A 19,048-nucleotide genomic window follows, 5' to 3' on the forward strand; every position below is an offset into this window, starting at 1 on the left:
GCCTTCAACCGTGAGTGAAACTTGGCTAAGAATTTTTTTAATTATACATTATCTTGAAAGTCAGATTTGATAGTTGTTCCTTATTGTCAACTTTATTTGCAATTGTTTCCAAATAAAGTGTAGGTGATTAAAAAAATAAAAAAAACTGAGCAACCAAGGGTAACTGATTACGGCCCCGTCCACACCGAATGCTGCCTTTCCCTAAGTACCAGGTCTCAATGCCCTTGTGGTAGCGCTCGATTCATAAGTAGGGACGAATAGTCGGAATCAAATTTAAAACTTCTCTGTAGTGTCTCATGAAATAAAACTGTTGACGTTGTTTGACACATCGGGTTGGGACTATGGTTCGGCGGCCACTATGGTGCTGTAAGAGAAGAGAAGCCTAGTGTCGGTACTGGATTATACGCTCTCCCGTCTCTCCAAAACTACGACGTCTCTTTCGTTTTTTGTTTGTTTGATTGTTTGTTTCGCACATACATAGAACCGCACGTCATTCAGTATTAGCTGTCGTGTGTTTTATATCCATAGAGAGTACAAATTGCATTTTATAAGTAATAAGAAGTAGTTGATTGCGTAACTTCTGCGCTTTTACGTAACCAAAGCAATTACTTTTGATGCGGGTACAACTTATCTGTAAAAACATAGAAAAATATTTATAATTATTGTTGTTGTTTTGTACTCAATAGAACGTTGTTCATGATGAACAAAGGAAGAATTTCCTGATATTATTGATAAATGCGGAAGTCGATTAAGAATAATAGAAACATGATCTATATCAATTAGACGAAGTACTGAAGCGATGTTTTATTACTATCCTTTATTTATTTTTTAAGGAAACTGTATTTCCTAGAGGTATATGATTTTTACTACGACATCCCTTTGTTTAACGTTACAGACCAATAATTTTCTAACAAAACCTGAATTAAACATCGTCAGTTTAAGTTTTGCTGTAAATACTGTTAAGTTTTAAGTACCAGGTTCGAAGATAACTATGTCAGTCAAAAATGCTCCGAGTGCTACCCAGCTCTTTATGCACTAAGGAGCCAAAGAAACTGGTACACCTTCCTCATATCATGTAAAGCTCTCGCGAACACGCAGAAGTGCCACAACATGACGTGGCATGGACTCGACTAATGTCTGGATTAGTGCTGCAGGAAACTGACACCATGAAATCCTTCAGGGCTGTCCATAATTCGATAAGAGTATGAGGGGATGCAGGTCTCTTCTGAACAGTACGTTGCAAGGCATCCCACATATGCTCAATAATGTTCAGGTCTGGGGAATTTGTCTTATTTAGGCTTTGCCGACCGCCGCGACGCATTCTGGCTGTTTACATATCTCTGTATTTGTATATGTACGCCTATACCAATGTCTTTGGCGCTTCAGTGTATATAGTGCTGTTGTGTGTGTGCATGATGATGGTTGTCGAAGTGAGAGAAGTATTGTTTTTCTATATTATTACTCATGAAACTGACTGTTAATACTAGTGTATGGTTCAGCAATTTTTCGTACCAGATGTTGGTCAGTGATCGAAACCGGTAGCAATATAATAAATTGTTGTAATGCAGCCAACAGTTACGAACTTCTTGAAACCTTTATATATCCTCACTTAACTTGTAAACGTACACCGCTTCCGGTTATTAGGACGATCGCATACACAAAGAAAGGAATCGTTATGTGTTAGCGTGAGACAGGTATCCAACACATCTAGAGCAGACGTAATGTGGGTACCACCTTAACTGACCAAAGATACTAGCAAAATTACCGTAGTCTACGCTTGCGTACGATAGCCTACGGTATTCTACGGTAGTTTTACAAATGTGTAATACGTACTTCAACCTTTCACGAAATTTTTATACGTAGCTGTGTTTCATGATCGGAGTTAACACACTTGCCCTGACAAAGTGGCGGCTTGTTACAGATCTTTATTGTCCGAATGAAAGCACCACTTTTTATAATCACTTAGAACTGCGTTAGCACAAGAGAGCTTTAAAAGTTTTTGCCTCAGGAATGTATCATTTGAAGTAGCTGGAAGAAGCTGCTCCTATTATTTCCTTCCACTTTTGATGAGGAGACGCAAGGAGAAGTAGCGATGAATCTACTGTTATTTGCCTACCACAGACACTTGAGAACAGTTTTAGAACTTACCAAAGAAAAATTACTGGGACCGTGGGAAGGGTAGTTTTACCCAGCTCTCCAAGTTAGCATATGCAACGCAAGTCTCTCCGCCTCTGCCTCATTGATGAAACTCGCATTCACTTGAGCTTGCATACTGTACTCTAGCCTTGATATCTCTCAATTTATGCCCACACGACCGTCTATTACTAAATTTACGACTCCTTGGTGCCTGTAATTTTGTCCAATGAAGTGATCCCTTGCTTTAGACGAGCAGTGTCGCAAATTTCGTTTCTCCACCGTTCGATTCAGTACCTTGTCATAAATTATTCAATCGACGCATGAAATCTTCAGCATTCCTCAGCAGCAACATGTTTTAAAGGAGGGGTGTTCAACCTGCCGCCCAAAGCACGTATCAATGCTGCCCAAGGCGTGAGCATGTATTACAAGTTCGGTAAAAAAAAACCTCATGGAATTCCGATTATGTAAAGTTATGATAAATTAAAACATAATCCTAAAGACTGGATGCAATACGCAGCCATACTTTTCGATCTAATGCGTGAATCCGAAAATCTGTTTCCAGATTGTAGAAAAAATTATCAATTTTTGCATTTATGCGATACCTTTCACAAAAAATTTAGGTACGTTGCCAGAGAATTTTCATGTAGCATGCTTAGTGTTGCAGTCTAATGTACGACTAAAGGAAAAAATTTGATCATGCTTCTTTGTTGGACTTTTGCAAGCCATACCTAACCAGGGACAAATACCCCATGCTGCACAGTTATGTGTAATATTTGTCATCTTTGTTTGGAACCACATACTTCTGTGAACAGTTATTTTCAAGAGAAAAGCACTCAAAGAGTAAAAATAGAGCCACAATCTCAAATGAAGACCTTGAGAAAACTCTGAAAACCGAAACCACTTTTATCGAGTCTTATATTGATACGTTAGTTTCCCAGACTCGAAGTCAAATGTCACATTAATTCTACACCATCAAGTCACCTTAATGTGACCACATGTCAAAAGCATGAATAATCTGCTTTTGAAGTGTGGACCACTGCGAGACGTGCAGGAAGAGAGTTAACGACGCTCTGGAAGATACCGACAGGGATGAGGAGCCATACTGATTCCCGTGCCGTGGTCAGCTGCGCTATATCTCTCGCTTGGGGATCCACAGCGCGAACAGCCCGATCTAGGTTGTCCCACGTGCTGTGGCCTTCTCCACCAGACATCACGGCGCCTAGAGTATCGGCAACCAAAATGACAGCGTGCAGCCGCGGGTTGCATTCCTCGCAGGCACATCGAAGCACTACACAACCGACAGGCAATATTGATGATCGGCCACAACAACAACCGCACCACAGCAAAGACACCAGCGGCCACCAGGGGCCACTACTGGCCCACATAAACATAAGGAAGAGGTCGCTGCAGATCCCGGAACTATTTTCACACGTCAAACCTTGTGATGGAAAATAGTTCCGGGGTACTCATTCGCCGAAGCACTATAAACGCCGGCGATCGGCCGCACATCGTCATTTCATCGACCGCCAGCAGACGTGGATAGCTGCCACCCCGGCAACTCGGCTTGGATCTTCTCGCTGATCTCTGGAGTAGGCTTGGTATATCAGAGAAGTCTCTGGCGGAGACTAGTAGGAAATTATTTAAGTTGTTTTTTATATTATTATTGTATATACTTGTGATTCGAAGACAGGTCACTGTATTGTGTTGGTGTTATACTTGAAGAATTTGTTTTGGTTAGTTTAACAGTCCAATAAATTGTTTTCGGACTTTGTCAGTTTCTTCTTCTTACGCAGACATATGACCACCGATTTTCGATTGGGTTTAAATCGGGCAGTTTGGTGGTCAGGGGAGTACGGTAAACTCGTCCTGGTGCTCTTCGAAGCACACACTTGCACTGCGAGCTGTGCTGCACGTTGAATTTCCCTGCTGGTAGATGCCATCGTGCTGAGGAAAAGCAGACTGCATGTAGGGGTGCACATGGTCCTCAAGGATAGATGCACACTTATGTTAATCCACTGTGCCGTACAGAATCAGGAGTTCACCCTGTGAATGCAGCGAAAGTATTCGCTAGACCTTAACGTTCCCCCTTTTGGTGATAGATGCAGGGTGTTCGCTTTCAGTCATTTCATGCTGCTGGTGCCTAAAACGTGATTCGCCTGAAAAGACCAATTTCGCCACTCAGTGGACGTCCAGTTGCATTACTGGCGTACAAATTTAAATCTTCGTCGGAGATGAACAGCAGTCAGCATCGGTGCATGGACTAGGTAGCTACTGCCGAGGCCCATACACAGCAACGTCTGCTGAACGGTAATTGACGAGACCCTGCTGGTAGGCCTTGGTTCGTCTCGGCGCTCAGGTGCTCAACAGTTACACGTCTATTCGCCCTTACAGATATCCACAACTTTCATTCACCTCTGTCATATAAGGCTCGTAGTGCACCTTAGTGACCTCGGTGCCGGTTTTCAATAGCGCCATTTTGCCATGTACGGAGTATTGTACTTTAGCGACAGTAGCACACGAACAGTTAATAAGGATTGCCGTTTCTGGAATGCTTCCACCCTTGGCCCGAAAGCCAATGAACAAAATCTTCTGGACCTCAGATAAATCGCTCCAACTGCACTGTATACCACGTCGTCCAGATTCGCTTTACATACCCTCCACTGCTAGTGTTCCCCCTGCTATCTGTGAGTGATTATTGCACATTGTCGTGGAGCATAAGTGGTGGTCACGTTATTGTGACCTGACCTTGTATGGTCAGTAGTTACTGATACGTAAAACTACGAATGAAATGTCGTAAATAAAATGCCAAATAATTCCATCTTGCCTTTTTTAGAACAAAGAATCAAAAAATTTCTAAATTAGTTAAATGTGGTACATATATAAACGACATTCTTTTTTCCAAATACATTATATGCGGCTCAAAAGTACTCGTCGTCTTCCAGTGTGGCCCAGGCAAACTAAAAGGTTGGTGACATCTGTGTCGAGGGCTTTGGTTCGCTCCTTGTTTGAAATATATGTCGTCCATGTTTCACTTTTCTACAAGGATGCACTACAAACAAATATCGCCAGATAAATCTTCCCAACACTTGGTTTTATAATTGAAATTGGAAAATTTCTGTTTTCCACCAACTTATTTTCTGCAGTTACCAGTATGCACATTACATCCTCTCCACTAGGACAGAGTACAATTACCACACTGGAGTCGCATTCGGGAGGACGAAGGTTCAATCCCTCGTCCGGCCATCCTCATTTAGGTTTTCCGTGATTTCCCTAAATCGCTTTAGGCAAATGCTAGGATGGTTCCTTTGAAAGGGCATGGCCGACTTCATTCCCCATCCTTCCGTAATCCGATGAGACCGATGACCTCGCAGTTTGGTCTCCTCTCCCCCCCCCCCCCCCCCCACCCTTCAAATCAACCAACCAACCAGCAGAGTACAAAGCGAACCAGTAATATTTTTATTTCTTCTGTGATTTTTGGCTTTATTTTTGCGAAGAGGAGCCTTGCAGTAGATAGCTGTTTAGAAGCCAAACCGCCGAAGGTAACCTTTGGTGAGAAAGGGGGAAGGAAGCGACTCCAAAAGATAGTTAAGGTGCGCAGTTGTAACGACCAAGGACAAGAATCCTTGTTTTGGACAAATTTTCAAGCGTATCGACTTATTTATTAACCTCATTTACCAGTAGACAGCTCATAAAAGTTTTGATGAATCAACTACAGTTACTTCTTTTAAATTTCAGGCTATTGAGGCGTCGTCCAATGAGTACCTCCACTGAAGAACAATCGCACCCACGATGGATCAACTCCGACTTCTTGCAGGCTGCTCTGAAACAGGAAGAACCTCCGGGAGAAGACATAATAGAATCGATAAGTGTTGAAAATGCGTGCCCAGAAGGTTCCGGCTATATCAGCCGCATCTTCAGAGTGGCTGTCTGCACCAGGGTCAAAGGAACGTCCGAGCGTGCAGAGAGACGCCTGATAGTGAAGTGCTCTGCCGACGAAGGGCTGGTGAAGGCCGAGGCGGACAAGGCAGGGGTGTTCAGGGTGGAGTCCCTGGCACTGGGCAGCGTGATGCCGGAGGTCCACGGGCTGCTGGCAGCTGTCGAAGGGAGCGCTTTCCGCCCCCTGGCTGCGCGCTGCCTCCGCTGCGGCGACCTCCCGGCGGACTTCCTGCTGCTCGAAGACCTGGCCGCCGAGGGTTTTGTGATGGCGGAAGCGGGCCGCCCGCTGGACTACGAGCACTGCGCAGCCGTGCTGAAGGCCTACGCACGTCTCCACGCCGCTTCGGCGAGGGTCCTCAGAGATCGCGCCGACTGCAGAGAACGTCTGAGGGCAGACCCACTGGCCAGCGTGCGGGATTACATGCTGCTGCTGACCGGGGGCACATTCAGGGCTCTGGCGGACCAACTGAGAGCGTATCCCGAGTACTCCAAGTACGCCGACAGGTACTTACAAATCAGGGAGGATACAGTGGATCGAGTATTGGAGGAGCGGAGCAATAAAGACGTCCACCTGTTGGTAATGCTCCACGGAGACTGCTGGATGAACAATATCATGTTCAAGTACGACGCAGGGAAAGTAGCTGATCTTAGGTTCGTCGACTTTCAGGTAAGCACATGTTATTCTGTCACTGATAGTCGTAAGGAGGACAAACTCGACTGCAGTGGTACTTTGTATTCATATTACGAGCCGGCCAGTGTGGCCGAGTGGTTCAAGGCGCTTCAGTCTGGAACCGCGAGACCGCTATGGTCGCAGGTTCGAATGCTTCCTCGGGCATGGATGTGTGTGATGCCCTTAGATTAGTTACATTTAAGTAGTCCTAAGTTCTAGGGGACTGATGACCTCAGATGTTAAGTCCCATAGTGCTCAGAGCCATTTGAACCATCCTACGATTTTTAACTCTAAATGAAATTTTAGAGTACCTTAATCGACATCTAAGAACAAAATCTTCTCGGTTTACAAGCTACACCAATAAAATTCTCGAGCTTTAGACACCTGCCCCCGCCGTCGCCATCACGGGTCACTGACCGCTGGGTCTAAGCGTATTGGTCAGATGGAACTAAATAAAACTCCACGGAGCATTATTCCCGTTTCACTGTGTTATGGATGAGTACAAAATGAGGGAGTATGAGTGAATGGACCGTTATTGTTTGCAGTCAGTACAAAAAGTGTAAGCCATAAAGTCTCTTCTGGTGGTCATCTTTAGACGCCCATGAAGGGAATTCGGGGGTTCTTCGATTAATGAATTGCTAACGACGTGGAGCATTATAGTAGTTTTCGTATGGTTTCTGGTAGAGTTTTACTGGATGACATGATAAATGAGTTGCCTAACGAACAGCGTCCGTTGTAACTCTGAAAATTTTGTTCCGGTAAGTCTGCAGTCTTTTCGAATGAGTACCGGCGGCGGCCGCTGATCATATTCCCAAAGCAGGCAACATTGCCGGAAGTACGGAGGTAAGCTAAGTTTTCATTTTTTGAGAGTCGACTGCTGCAGCTAAAAGCGTATTCGGCTCCCAAATCTTGGAGGCATGATGAAACATTGGTTTCAGCCGATATCCCTGCAGCTTACTTCCTATTTTACTGGTAGTCACCGTAAAGTACCGTGCCAAAGCTGCCGAATCGGCTTCCTCCGCAGAGTCACAAGCAGTGTTTCGCCGGTACCAGCTGAAAGCGTTCGCTGTTTCTCGCTTACTGTAATATTTTACTCGCTACACCAGTTTCAGACGCCGCAGTTCAGCCTGTAGATGACCATCATCGGAAATCGTATGTGCTCTGTGTCAAAGTGTTTAGGGCTGCTTTCTTGTGCACAGGGTAATGAAAACTGCACTAACGGAACAAAATTCCAACACCGAGAAGGAGTTGATAGGCATGTTTCTACACCTGGAAAAATGATGCGTATTCAGATTTCGCTTCAGTCGCGTAAGATTGGGTGCTACTAGCACTACTGTGAGGATTCAAATCAGGTTTGCCTTAAATAAACGCTCTCGTGGTCGTGAGCATCAGTTGTCTTTGAGACTGGACGTGACAGTTAGTCAAAATGCCTTTAAGTTGACAAAGAGGCCAATATCAATATCTCGCTGAAGTTTAACGAGGTCCTGTAATAGTGCTATGAGGAACTGGATATTCCTTCTACGATGTCGCGAAAAGACTTGGCAAGAATGTTGCCGGGCTCCGCACGCAACGTGACACTAACAAGAGAGAAGACCACCGTGTTCGACGTATGCCTCTGGTGCATCGTGCGAGCTGACATCCCGAAACTGTTGGGGCTCACATGCAGTTCCTCTTCTCGGAAATGTCTTGGCTCAAACTCATCTAAGAGTTGAACCGCACGTGTCCCATTACACGCCCTAAATTACACACTTGTGTCCCCTTGGTTAAACTGTCTGGTTGACGGCAATTTTGCGAAATACAAAGTTAATACAACATATAGTAACATTAATAATAATATCGGGAACTACATTAACGACCCATAAATGATGTAGGCCACACAGCTGTGAGTGGTTAGAATAATGTTTATTTGGAAAGCAAACTAAAAGTCCCGAAGTACCACACAACGCGAAATTTTCTAAGTCGTTTCACTTCATAACCGCCTAAAGACACTGTCCGCTTTCACGTCTGCATCCGAACCGTAACCTTGGTGTCTCCAGCCGAACTGTCCGCTTTCGCATCTACACCCGCGCGCCGAATATCCTCGCTCAACTGACTAGGGCAGTTCCCTTTTCTGAAGCCGTCCATCTGATTGGCTACAGCTTATTCTACATTATTATACATTTTAACGTATTTAAATAATCAAAGCTTGACCACTGTCACGTTCTAAATAAAGTAACAATATCCATTACATAATAAACGTTAAATTCTTTTACATAAAACCAATAGAATTTCCTTCTTAGCTTTCAATGCCACGACCAGCACCTTGCACCAATGTGCTTTCTGATAAATAAATAAAGAACAAAAGTAACTACTATGCACTAAACTTTACAACTAATATTCTATTACCTAATGATTCAATAAGGTGTCATGATGTCATCGTTCGATGTGTTTTGTGTGGAGAAAATGATGACCTGATGCTTCACTGAAAATACTGGTAGTTTAAATTTACTGTATCTTTTAAAGAAATAAAGTTACAGAGCTGATATTTACAAAATTTGTCATATTAATGATGTTCTTTTATATGAAATGTCGATCGTTAAGATCGACCAAAGCGTTCAGATTTTAGCATTCAGGCCTTTGTTACAAAACTTGTTAATTTCACTTTAACAGTAAATCCTAACTTATTATAGAGATGACCAATATTCAAGTTTTATTGGGCTCACCATGAAAATTTATCGAGGATGTCAGATTAAAATTACTGAGGCTTGATTCCCTGCATTACTACAGAATTAAATAGTTTTCATAAGAGTTTCCCTTTGTGGCCGATCTTAGGTCCGCCATATTTAACAGTGCTACGTCTCCTTGGCCACAAAAGCCTTCTACTGGGTTTCCCTATGACGTAGGTTCTTGTCTGTCTCACTCGCACACTACAGTGCTTCGGCCTCAATAGACGCCTATGAGTTTCCCCATCTTGTGGTGAATCTGCGCCCTTTGTGGCATCTGGTCTACATCTACATTTATACTCCGCAAGCCACCCAACGGTGTGTGGCGGAGGGTCCTGGACGACGAGGTTCGTTTGACGATTCTTGAAGGCTGACTCTTTCAATCATACACTTAAATTAGAGCGAAATGCTCATTAACTCACAGTCGTACTGCATCTGCAGCAGCAGTCTGAGCAGCAATTGTCAACGTAGTGACACAATGAACTGTTACAAATTGGTTACTTCGAGGACACTTTAGGACACGCCCAGTAGCGTGCATTTCACTGACCCCAAACCACTACCACTTGCAACTTCAATGGTGTCAAGCGAGAGTTCATTGGAGGATAGGGTGGAAGGCTGTTGGGATTCCTGATGATAGCTGGTTCTGTCTCGGTGTCAGCGATGGCCGTGTCTGGGTTAGAAGGAGACCAGTTGAGAGCCTGCAACCAGCCTTCTGCGTGCTGGACACACTTGTTCAACATCTGGAGTTATGGGCTGGAGTGAAATTTTGTCTGATGGCAGGAGCATTCTCGTGGTTATCCCCCACACCCTGACAGCAAATTTATACGGAAGTCTGCTGATTCGATTTGTATCTGTTTTGGTGCCATTCATGAACAGTATTCCCAGGGGTGTTTTCCAACAGGATAACGCTCACCCACATACTGCTGGTGTAACATAACATGCTCTGCACAGTATCGACATGTTGCCTTTGCGTGGTCGATCACCAGATCTATCACATATAGGACATCATCGGGAGATAACTCCAGCGTCATCCACAACCAGCATTAACTGTCCCTGTATTGACCGACAAGTGTCAACAGCCATGAAGCGCCATCCCACGATCTGACACCCGGTACCTGTACCTGTACCTGTACGAAACAAGACAATGCATTGGCGTTTGCATGATTGCATTCAACGTTCTGGCTGTTACTCATTCACTTATGTACCAACGATTCACATTTGCAATGGTCTGTCTCGTGCTACCGTTACACTGTGATCATGCAGTGCTAATCACTTAAATATGTTACCCAGATAGATACTCCTGAAAGTTCATTACTCTGCAATACATTTTTTGTGTTGTGATTTTTTTTTCCGTCAGTGTATTTTCGTTCAAGTACGACGCAATTTGGTTTGGCTGCCTGCACACTTAATGACCATGACGGCCTCATCCCATCCGGTAATGGTTGCACGCAGTCAGTCTCCAGCTCTACAGAAACTTTTGTGAAGGGATGGAGGTTATTCACGTGAATAACAAAATGCTTGAGTGCTCTGGACGGGAGTGGAACCAAAAATGGATGCTTGGCGCTTGTAGAGAGACGGGAGTAGTAGTTTGCAGTTTGCAACACATCACGTCGTTGTCTTCCGCCGTAGATCGCAGCTACCGAGAGCTACCCTACTCGTCTCCGCATCTGCGTCACTTCGATCCTTTACCTGACGCTCCTGTCGGATCCAGCCACGGCAGCCAGCAGTTCTTACTTCTGAAGACGATGGCGCAGGAAGCTGTCGACACTTCGAGGATTTTCGTCTAAATGAAGCAACTCGAAAACTTCCACAGAAAGACTCCCGGGGAGTCTACATCTATGCTCCGCAAGCAGCATTACGATGAGTGGTGGAGTGTACTTCTGTATCACTATCTGTGTTACATTCACTAATGCTGCATGAGATGGACTGTAGGGAGGCGTGTTTGTCGGCTATATTTTCTTTGATTGACTTGACGTGGTCATTTTGCGTGTTTTTGTCGCAGGAATTAATGCGTAGGTTGGAACTTAAATAGTAGCAACACTGCTGTGGAGACACTATGCAATGGGATCTACTATTCTCGCTGATAGCACACGTTGACATACCTACCTTAGCTCCGAGCAAATGGACTCGCCCGTCCCACGTCACCGGTGTGCAATCAATCGAGAGAAACACAGTCACTTGTGAGCGAGCGGTCTAACGTAACGGTGTCACTATGTTTTAGAAACAGGAACAACGGAGTTGTATCAAGATTGAATGTGCCAGAGGTCCTACAACACGACAGTGTCTTCAACGTCTTCAAGAGGTGTGCGGGGAATCGGCATTGCCCTAAAGAACAGTGGCACGTTGGGTAAAAGCCTTCAACGGAGGTCTGCAAACTGTGCAGACATGCATCAGGCAGGTCGTCCTAACGTCTCTGAAGAAGTCCATGTTGTTGCTGCGTTAGTGGACAGTATTCGAGGCCATATGATTCGTGAGCTCGCCCACGAAACCGGATTAGCAAATAGGACTGTGGTTCGCATCCTGAAGCAACGCCTTGGTATGCAAAATAATGCATCACGATGGGTTCCGCATAACTTGACGGAAATGCAGAAATGGAGGCTTTACGACGCTGCTCATTCTGCGCAACCCACCCACCATTTTGCACGACAATGCGCAGACGTATAAAGCGCAAGCTGTGGCTGCTCTGTTCGGTCGATAGGACTGGGAAGTACTGTACCATCCACCATCCTGCCCGGATTTGATTCAGAAGATGAAGGAACCCCTTCGTGGCATTCGCTTCAGAACTGTTCCAAAGATTCGACAGGCAGTAGACCACTCCATTCGCACCATCAACAGAACAGGTCCTGCTAACGGTATACTACGCCTTCCACATCGCTGGCAATGGGTTCTACACAACGCTGGTGACTACTTTGAAGGACAGTAACAGGTGCAAACATGTAACCCTTTTGTATCGGATGTGAATAAATATTTGCCACTATTTACGTTCCAACCCTCGTATGTTGCCTGAATCATCTTGGAACATAATCTCTGAATTTCAACTGCCATCTTCTAGGTGATGCAGAAAGCCTCTCTTGTAGCGTGTGCCACAGCAATTTGTAGAACATTTTTGTAACGCTCTCGCACTTACTCAATGAACGAGTGACTAAACACGCCGCTCTTCGTTGATCTTCAGTAGATTGTAGCTCCTAAATATAGCTCGTAAATATCGCTGACTGACCACCAATACTCAAGAATCAGTCGAAGGAGTGTTTTGTAAGCTACTTCTTCTTTGCATGAATTAAGTTTCCTTAAGATTCATCCAATGAATGTCAGTTTGACATCAGCTTTCCCCAATACTAGTTCTATGTGGTTATACCGCTTTAAGTCGCCGCGAACGTCTTTTTCTATGTAATTTACAGTCGTTACTGTTTCCAATGAACTATCGCGAATGGATTAATCGGACGGCAGTGGATTTTTTCACGTGTTTACGAACCGTACCTTATATTTCAAAAATGGTTCAAATGGCTCTGAGCACTATGCGACTTAACTTCTGAGGTCATCAGTCGCCTAGAACTTAGAACTAAGTAAACCTAACTAACCTAAGGACATCACACACATCCATGCCCGAGGCAGGATTCGAACCTGCGACCGTATCGGTCGCTCGGTTCCAGACTGTGGCGCCTAGAACCGCAAGGCCACTCCGGACGGCGTACCTTATATTTATTAACCTTCAAGATCAACTGACAGTCCATGCACAATTCGTTATTCTTCTGCAGATATATATATATATCACTACAGTCTTGTGATGGTACAATAACGGCATCGACAGCCTCACGGACCTTTCGACATTATCTACGAGTAATTATGCCTACATTATCGTTTATAAACAGCAGAATATCATAAGGTGCATTCTGAAAATCGCCAAATACTAGTTACATTTTCACTTAAAACTTCCTGGCTAATATGCCGTGGTCGGCGTTTTCACTTAAAACTTCCTGGCTAATATGCCGTGGTCGATGTATAAAACTCTCCCCTGATGTTTCGTCTCCGACTGCGGGAGACATCCTCCGAGGTAATGCCCCACTTTATCTCGGAGGACGTCTCCCGCAGTCGGAGACCAAACTTCAGGGTAGAGTTTTGCACATCGACCACGGCCTATCAGCCCGGAAGTTTTAAGTGAAGACAATACCGGCAGCGAAAGCCTACATTGTATGATCACTAGATACGTTACAATCATTCTCCTTCGTTCATCCGCTGTGCAGTTCAGAATGATTGCCCCTATATTTCTGCATGCGCATTAAAAGTTTTTTAACGGGGAACGCGAGGGCCGTTTAGTAAGTAATGCAACACTTTTTCTCTGAAAGCAGGTTGGTTTTATTCCGTATTCAAATATAGAACATTATTCCCTACTTCTTTGGCTACAAAATCATTTTTTTCAACAGAATCTCCTTTCAACACGACACTCTTACGCTACCTTACAGGGAGCGCCTGTCTCCCTGCATACTACCATTCTACTGGTCGACATCGGAGCCAACGTATTGCTGCCTCAATAAAAAGAAAATGGCTCTGAGCCCTATGGGACTTAACATCGGAGGCCATCAGTCCCCTAGAACTTAGAACTACTTAAACCTAACTAACCTAAGGACATCACAGAAATCCATGCCCGAGGCAGGATTCGAATCTGTGACCGTAGCGGTCGCGCGGTCCCAGACTGTAACGCCTAGAACCGCTCGGCCGGCGCTGCCTCAATAACCTTCTCGGCATCCACTTACTGCTGACCGCGGAGTGCATCCTTCGTTGGGCCAGACAGACGGAGATCGGAAGGTGCGAAAACCGTGGTGTGTGGTGAATGAGGAAGAACAGTCCAATGAAGTTTTGTGGGCCCCTCTAGGATACGCAGGCTGGTGTGAAACCTTGCGTTGTCATGGGGAAGGAGAAGTTCGTTTGCGCTTTTGTGGCGACAAACACACTGAAGCCGTTTGTTCAATTTCCTGGGGGTAACAGAGTACCCTTCAGAGTTGGTCGTTGCTCCACGAAGGAGGACATCAAACAGAATAGCCCCTTTAGAGTCCCCGAAGACCGGCGCCATGGCTTTACCGGCTGTGGATGTGGCTTTGAACTTTTTCTTCGGAGGAGGGGTAGTGCGGGCGCTACTAGATGGATCGCCGTTTGTTTCCGGTTCGAAATGGTGAACCCATGTCTCCTCGCTTGCTATGTTGCTCGACAAAAAATTGTCACGATCTGCCTTGTAACGCTCACGAAATTCCGCACAGCTGGTATTTTGTTGCTCTTTATGGTCATCCGTTATGCGGCGGGGAACCCAACACACACACACACACACACACACACACACACACACACACCGTTAAGTACCCCAACTAGTGCATGAGTGTGTCAGCACTGCCAACAGGACGGTCCCTTTGTGCTGCGAGGCGTTTGATTGTGATCCGTCAAGCACCTCGGATAAGAGTCTGCGCACGTTCCAATATTGAAGAAGTCACAGCTGTGTGCGACCGGCAGCCACGCGGGACAACTGGCAGGTCTGCGCAACCTCGTTGCGATGATGACAGACGCCTCACATAACGACTCATCATGCTTATGTTCATTGCCAGCTCTCCGTAGACATTCTACAAGCACCTATGAACATGTGCGATGCTCCGGTCTTACGCCAAAAGAAACTCAATAACAGGTCTCTGCTTGGAACGCACCTCCACCACTGAGCCATTTTCAAGGCTACGTATAGTGCCAGCACATGTTGTCGGAACTTCATGAAACTGTAAGGACTGAAGCGGCAATATTAGACGAGGTCCCGCTACAAATTCCGCGTTTTTCAATCGAAACTGGTCGAGAAAAATGTACTGCATTACTTACTGAACGCCCCTCGTATCATCGTTTTTACAAGATGTTCGACGATGGCAGAAAATTACTTTCTTCGTCGCATGATTTTCATCGCTCACACAAAACGACGGTCGAGAATTTTGTAAGTAATATTTCCCTGCAGAGGATTCTGTGCATGTTCTGGGAATCAGACCGATTAACAAGAGTTCGATATCAGATAATCACAATTATGTAACTCTTTGAGATAACGAGATATGATAAAATTTGTAGCATGTCCAATCGGGTCCGGACAAGATATCATCACGGACCAGAGACTATAGACGAACTGATAATGTAAAGGAAAATGAAGTTGTGCACTTACTGGGATGTTGGGACATCCCCGGCTATCAGTGAGCTCCGGTCCGGCAGACATCAGTTAGGACAAGTTTGGATGCGTAGGAACTCTCTATCTTATGTGTGGCTCACCGACTTGGTATAAACCTTTATAACTCGTGCCTCATTCGTTACTTACGTGTTACACTTTGCAACACTCCGGTGTATGTGGGTGAAAGTGAGTTAATTTATATTCTTGTTGATAATGATGAGGAAACAGGGTGAGAGAAACACATTTCCTAAATTGAAAGTACCAAGAAGACCATTAGATTAACATCACACTCCCAAATTCTGAATCACCAACAGCAGTGTAACATACCAAACGTTGCCAAAAAGCTTGTTAATCAGAAATTTCATGTGACGACACGTCCTGCGCTTCTCCGCCAGATACAGTTTTAGAACTGATCGGTTGTAGAAAAACTGAACAAGAGCTTGGAGTATGAGAATTACATATGTTATGAAGTCCCTCCCTCCCCTCCCCCCCTCTCTCCTACGCCCATCCACAATATGATGTAGCTGTAACTAAGAGCGTGTAAATGTCATGATGTGGAATGAAAGGGTCCTGTGGCGTACAAGGATAGTATGTTATCCCTCAAGTATTAAAAATGTCTGCTAAAGGATCATATCGAATAAATTGTCGACGAACCTTTTCCCACAGGGGTGGTACTGTGATTCTTCAAAGTCGCCCCCCTCGTCATGTGCTGTTGAAATTTTGAGGGTGGACCTAACTGAACAAATGGCAATAACTCGGGCTCAAATACCTATCTAATATAACGACCGCTACTTTGATTGCCCTCAATAGGTAAATATCGTCATCCAGTGGCATCCTAAATCATCACCACCATTGACAGTTCTCCCCTACACCGCACAACAATGCAAGCTTACTTGGTTGTGGTTACGTGGTAGTATTTACCAATGCCACACCTAAATTTTAATATCGATGTTTAAAACAACTTCTACACCGTATTGGGAGGCAGGACTCCCATTATTGCGAGCTATGAAGAACAAGATCGCATTAACTATATTGTGCTCGCCTGCCAGTGACCACACAGGCAACGAATACCATACTTTGTCGGCTGATGAACTTGAGATACAATGGACGTCGCTGCACAACATCAGAGCACAACACCTCTGTCTACAATAGATTTCAGCGTGTTGAAACTACTGTAGAACTTCTTTGTTGATGAAGGTCCGAAAAATTACAATATCTGGCTCAATCAAGACACACAAGCATAATCTCTGTAATGTTCACAGAGAAGAAACTCAACATTCGGACTTGTGAGAGTCTGTGCGTGGCATATTGGCGGTTGTAATCACAGGGAAAAGAATGTGGTCGCGTTGCGGCGGGGCGGGATCGGTCTTCTGCACTCTCTCTCTCTCTCTCTCTCTCTCTCTCTCTCTCTCTGTTGAAAGTCCACCTACCTCGATATGCTTCTTTCCGACGTCTCTTCACTCTATAGTAGCAGATACGTGCTAGGCTGTGTAAAGTAGCGTTGATGAAACCACTACGTAATACCTACCACACAAAGGCCTCGTAACTCGAGTTGAAAGTCAGTTTCTAAAAGTTCATTTTTAAAAAATCGGGCGTCGGAGGATGCAGTTTACTTGCAGAAAGAATTTAAAATTAGACTGAATCTGCTTTTTATTCATATTGAAACACATGAAATGACTATCAAGTCCGTATTTAATATGGTTATGCTATATCATTCATAGTTTACTGTCTGTTCGATATAGTTTCACTCGAAAAGCAGCCAGAATTTTTGCAAGTCCGACCCGACTAATTTTCATATTCTACCAGGTACCGACCCACAACTACTCGCGAGTTAAACATTCGGTCGTTTCAGTGATCTTCTTCGAAAGAAGTGCTCACCAAAGTATTCCGTACAGAGCACGATACATGCCACACGGAATTGTTACTACCACCAGAAAGTTCACATGCTCATAACTCTCAAACTATTTAATTTAGAAACACCAAACTTTCATTAAAATGTTCGTAACTCCAGTCGCTTCAGTCACAAGGTATTCTAACAGCAATTAACTCACCATCTCTTCATTTTTCAGAGTACTTTTACAGAGTTATCTGACATGGTGTTATCCGTAGGCCATTTGGCAAGCAACTATCTCGACTCATTCTACTCACTGCCCACACCTCTAGATTCGCACGGGAACAGCTTAATGCTGATTGGTTGTTGAGCTAAACGACCAATCAGAATGTTCCTAGCAGATCATTCTCGCTGCAAAAATTGCTTATCCAATCAATAATCTGACAGTAATTAACGTCATTAAAACTTCAATTTCTAGTATATTGTTTAATCAAAATAAGCGAAGTACGAATTATTCTCCAAATTGATAAATAAACTTATTCCGTCTCTAACTTTCATTCTGGTAACTTTTATACAAAAGAAAGCTCACACGGTCATACATCATCTGAATTATGGTTGCACCGTAACTTTTCCACGGTCTATTTGTACAAGGTTTTATGAAAAATGACGTATTAACTTTTAACGTATATCCCACATGCACTCTCTCAATCATTCTCACTCTCACATCACAACACAATCAAATAATAATATATTTGACTGATTTTTTTTATTACGTAATGCACAGTGACTAAAGTGTTAAAAAAGAAAATCCTAATTAATTGATTTTTATGCACTGGTAACTTTGTAATGGCTTCAAATGATAATGCAAGTCAATCTGTATTTGTTCCTACCAGGGTTTTTTAAAAAAAACAAGCATTGGTTTTAGGACTTTTAGGTAACTTTCATTATCTCCGGCACTATAATAAATAAAAATCTGAAATTTTGAGAGCATCATTCAATTAATAACAAAAGGCTGTGTACCAAATTTGAAAAAAGTCGGATAATAACCAATATGGATTATTTAGATTCGTAGAGGGTATGAATCTTCGTATTGACTGACTGTTACGCTATGCAGTTCTCTCGGCAGGCAGTCAGCTACCCTGTGAGATAGCGCCACAATACCAAACGGCTACGTGCCTTACTGCAACTAATGTCATCTCGTAGTAACTTGCTAAGTTACAGCGTGATTACAAATTTGTGTTATATATGAGATGGTTGTATAATTTTTAGATCAATGACAAATAACAAGTCATCTCTAAAGGAAAGATTAAAATGAAATTAGTCCGAATACATTCAGCATGCTAACCTTGCGATACTGTGCCTATTGCAGTACGAGGTATCTCTGATTTATGGGCAGTGGACACGGTAGTGTGGGTGGCACCCATCGCTACAGCTCGTAATGGATGTCATCGAATCTATCAGGACTGATTAACAAAGATTGAGACAGATCTTTTTCACAATTTGTGCTACTCCATTTCAATGTTTACATTTATTTTCAAAGTACGCACCTCCTACTTGAATGCGCTTTTTATAGCGTCGCTGCCAGTCGTCGA

General features: G+C 44.0%; 1 protein-coding gene across 1 annotated transcript in view; it reads left to right on the forward strand.

Moving 5' to 3' along the window:
• The window catches only part of LOC126162142 (uncharacterized), a 534,708-nt gene that overhangs the window by 38,322 nt on the left and 477,338 nt on the right, over positions 1 to 19,048 (forward strand). The window contains exon 2 of the mRNA XM_049918436.1: positions 5,872 to 6,739. Within this exon, the coding sequence (XP_049774393.1) occupies positions 5,891 to 6,739 (849 nt within the window). The 5' untranslated portion in view covers positions 5,872 to 5,890. The remainder of the gene's footprint in view (positions 1 to 5,871; positions 6,740 to 19,048) is intronic.

This window comes from Schistocerca cancellata, chromosome 2 (genome assembly GCF_023864275.1).
Source record: "Schistocerca cancellata isolate TAMUIC-IGC-003103 chromosome 2, iqSchCanc2.1, whole genome shotgun sequence".
Classification (NCBI taxonomy): Eukaryota; Metazoa; Arthropoda; class Insecta; order Orthoptera; family Acrididae; genus Schistocerca; species Schistocerca cancellata.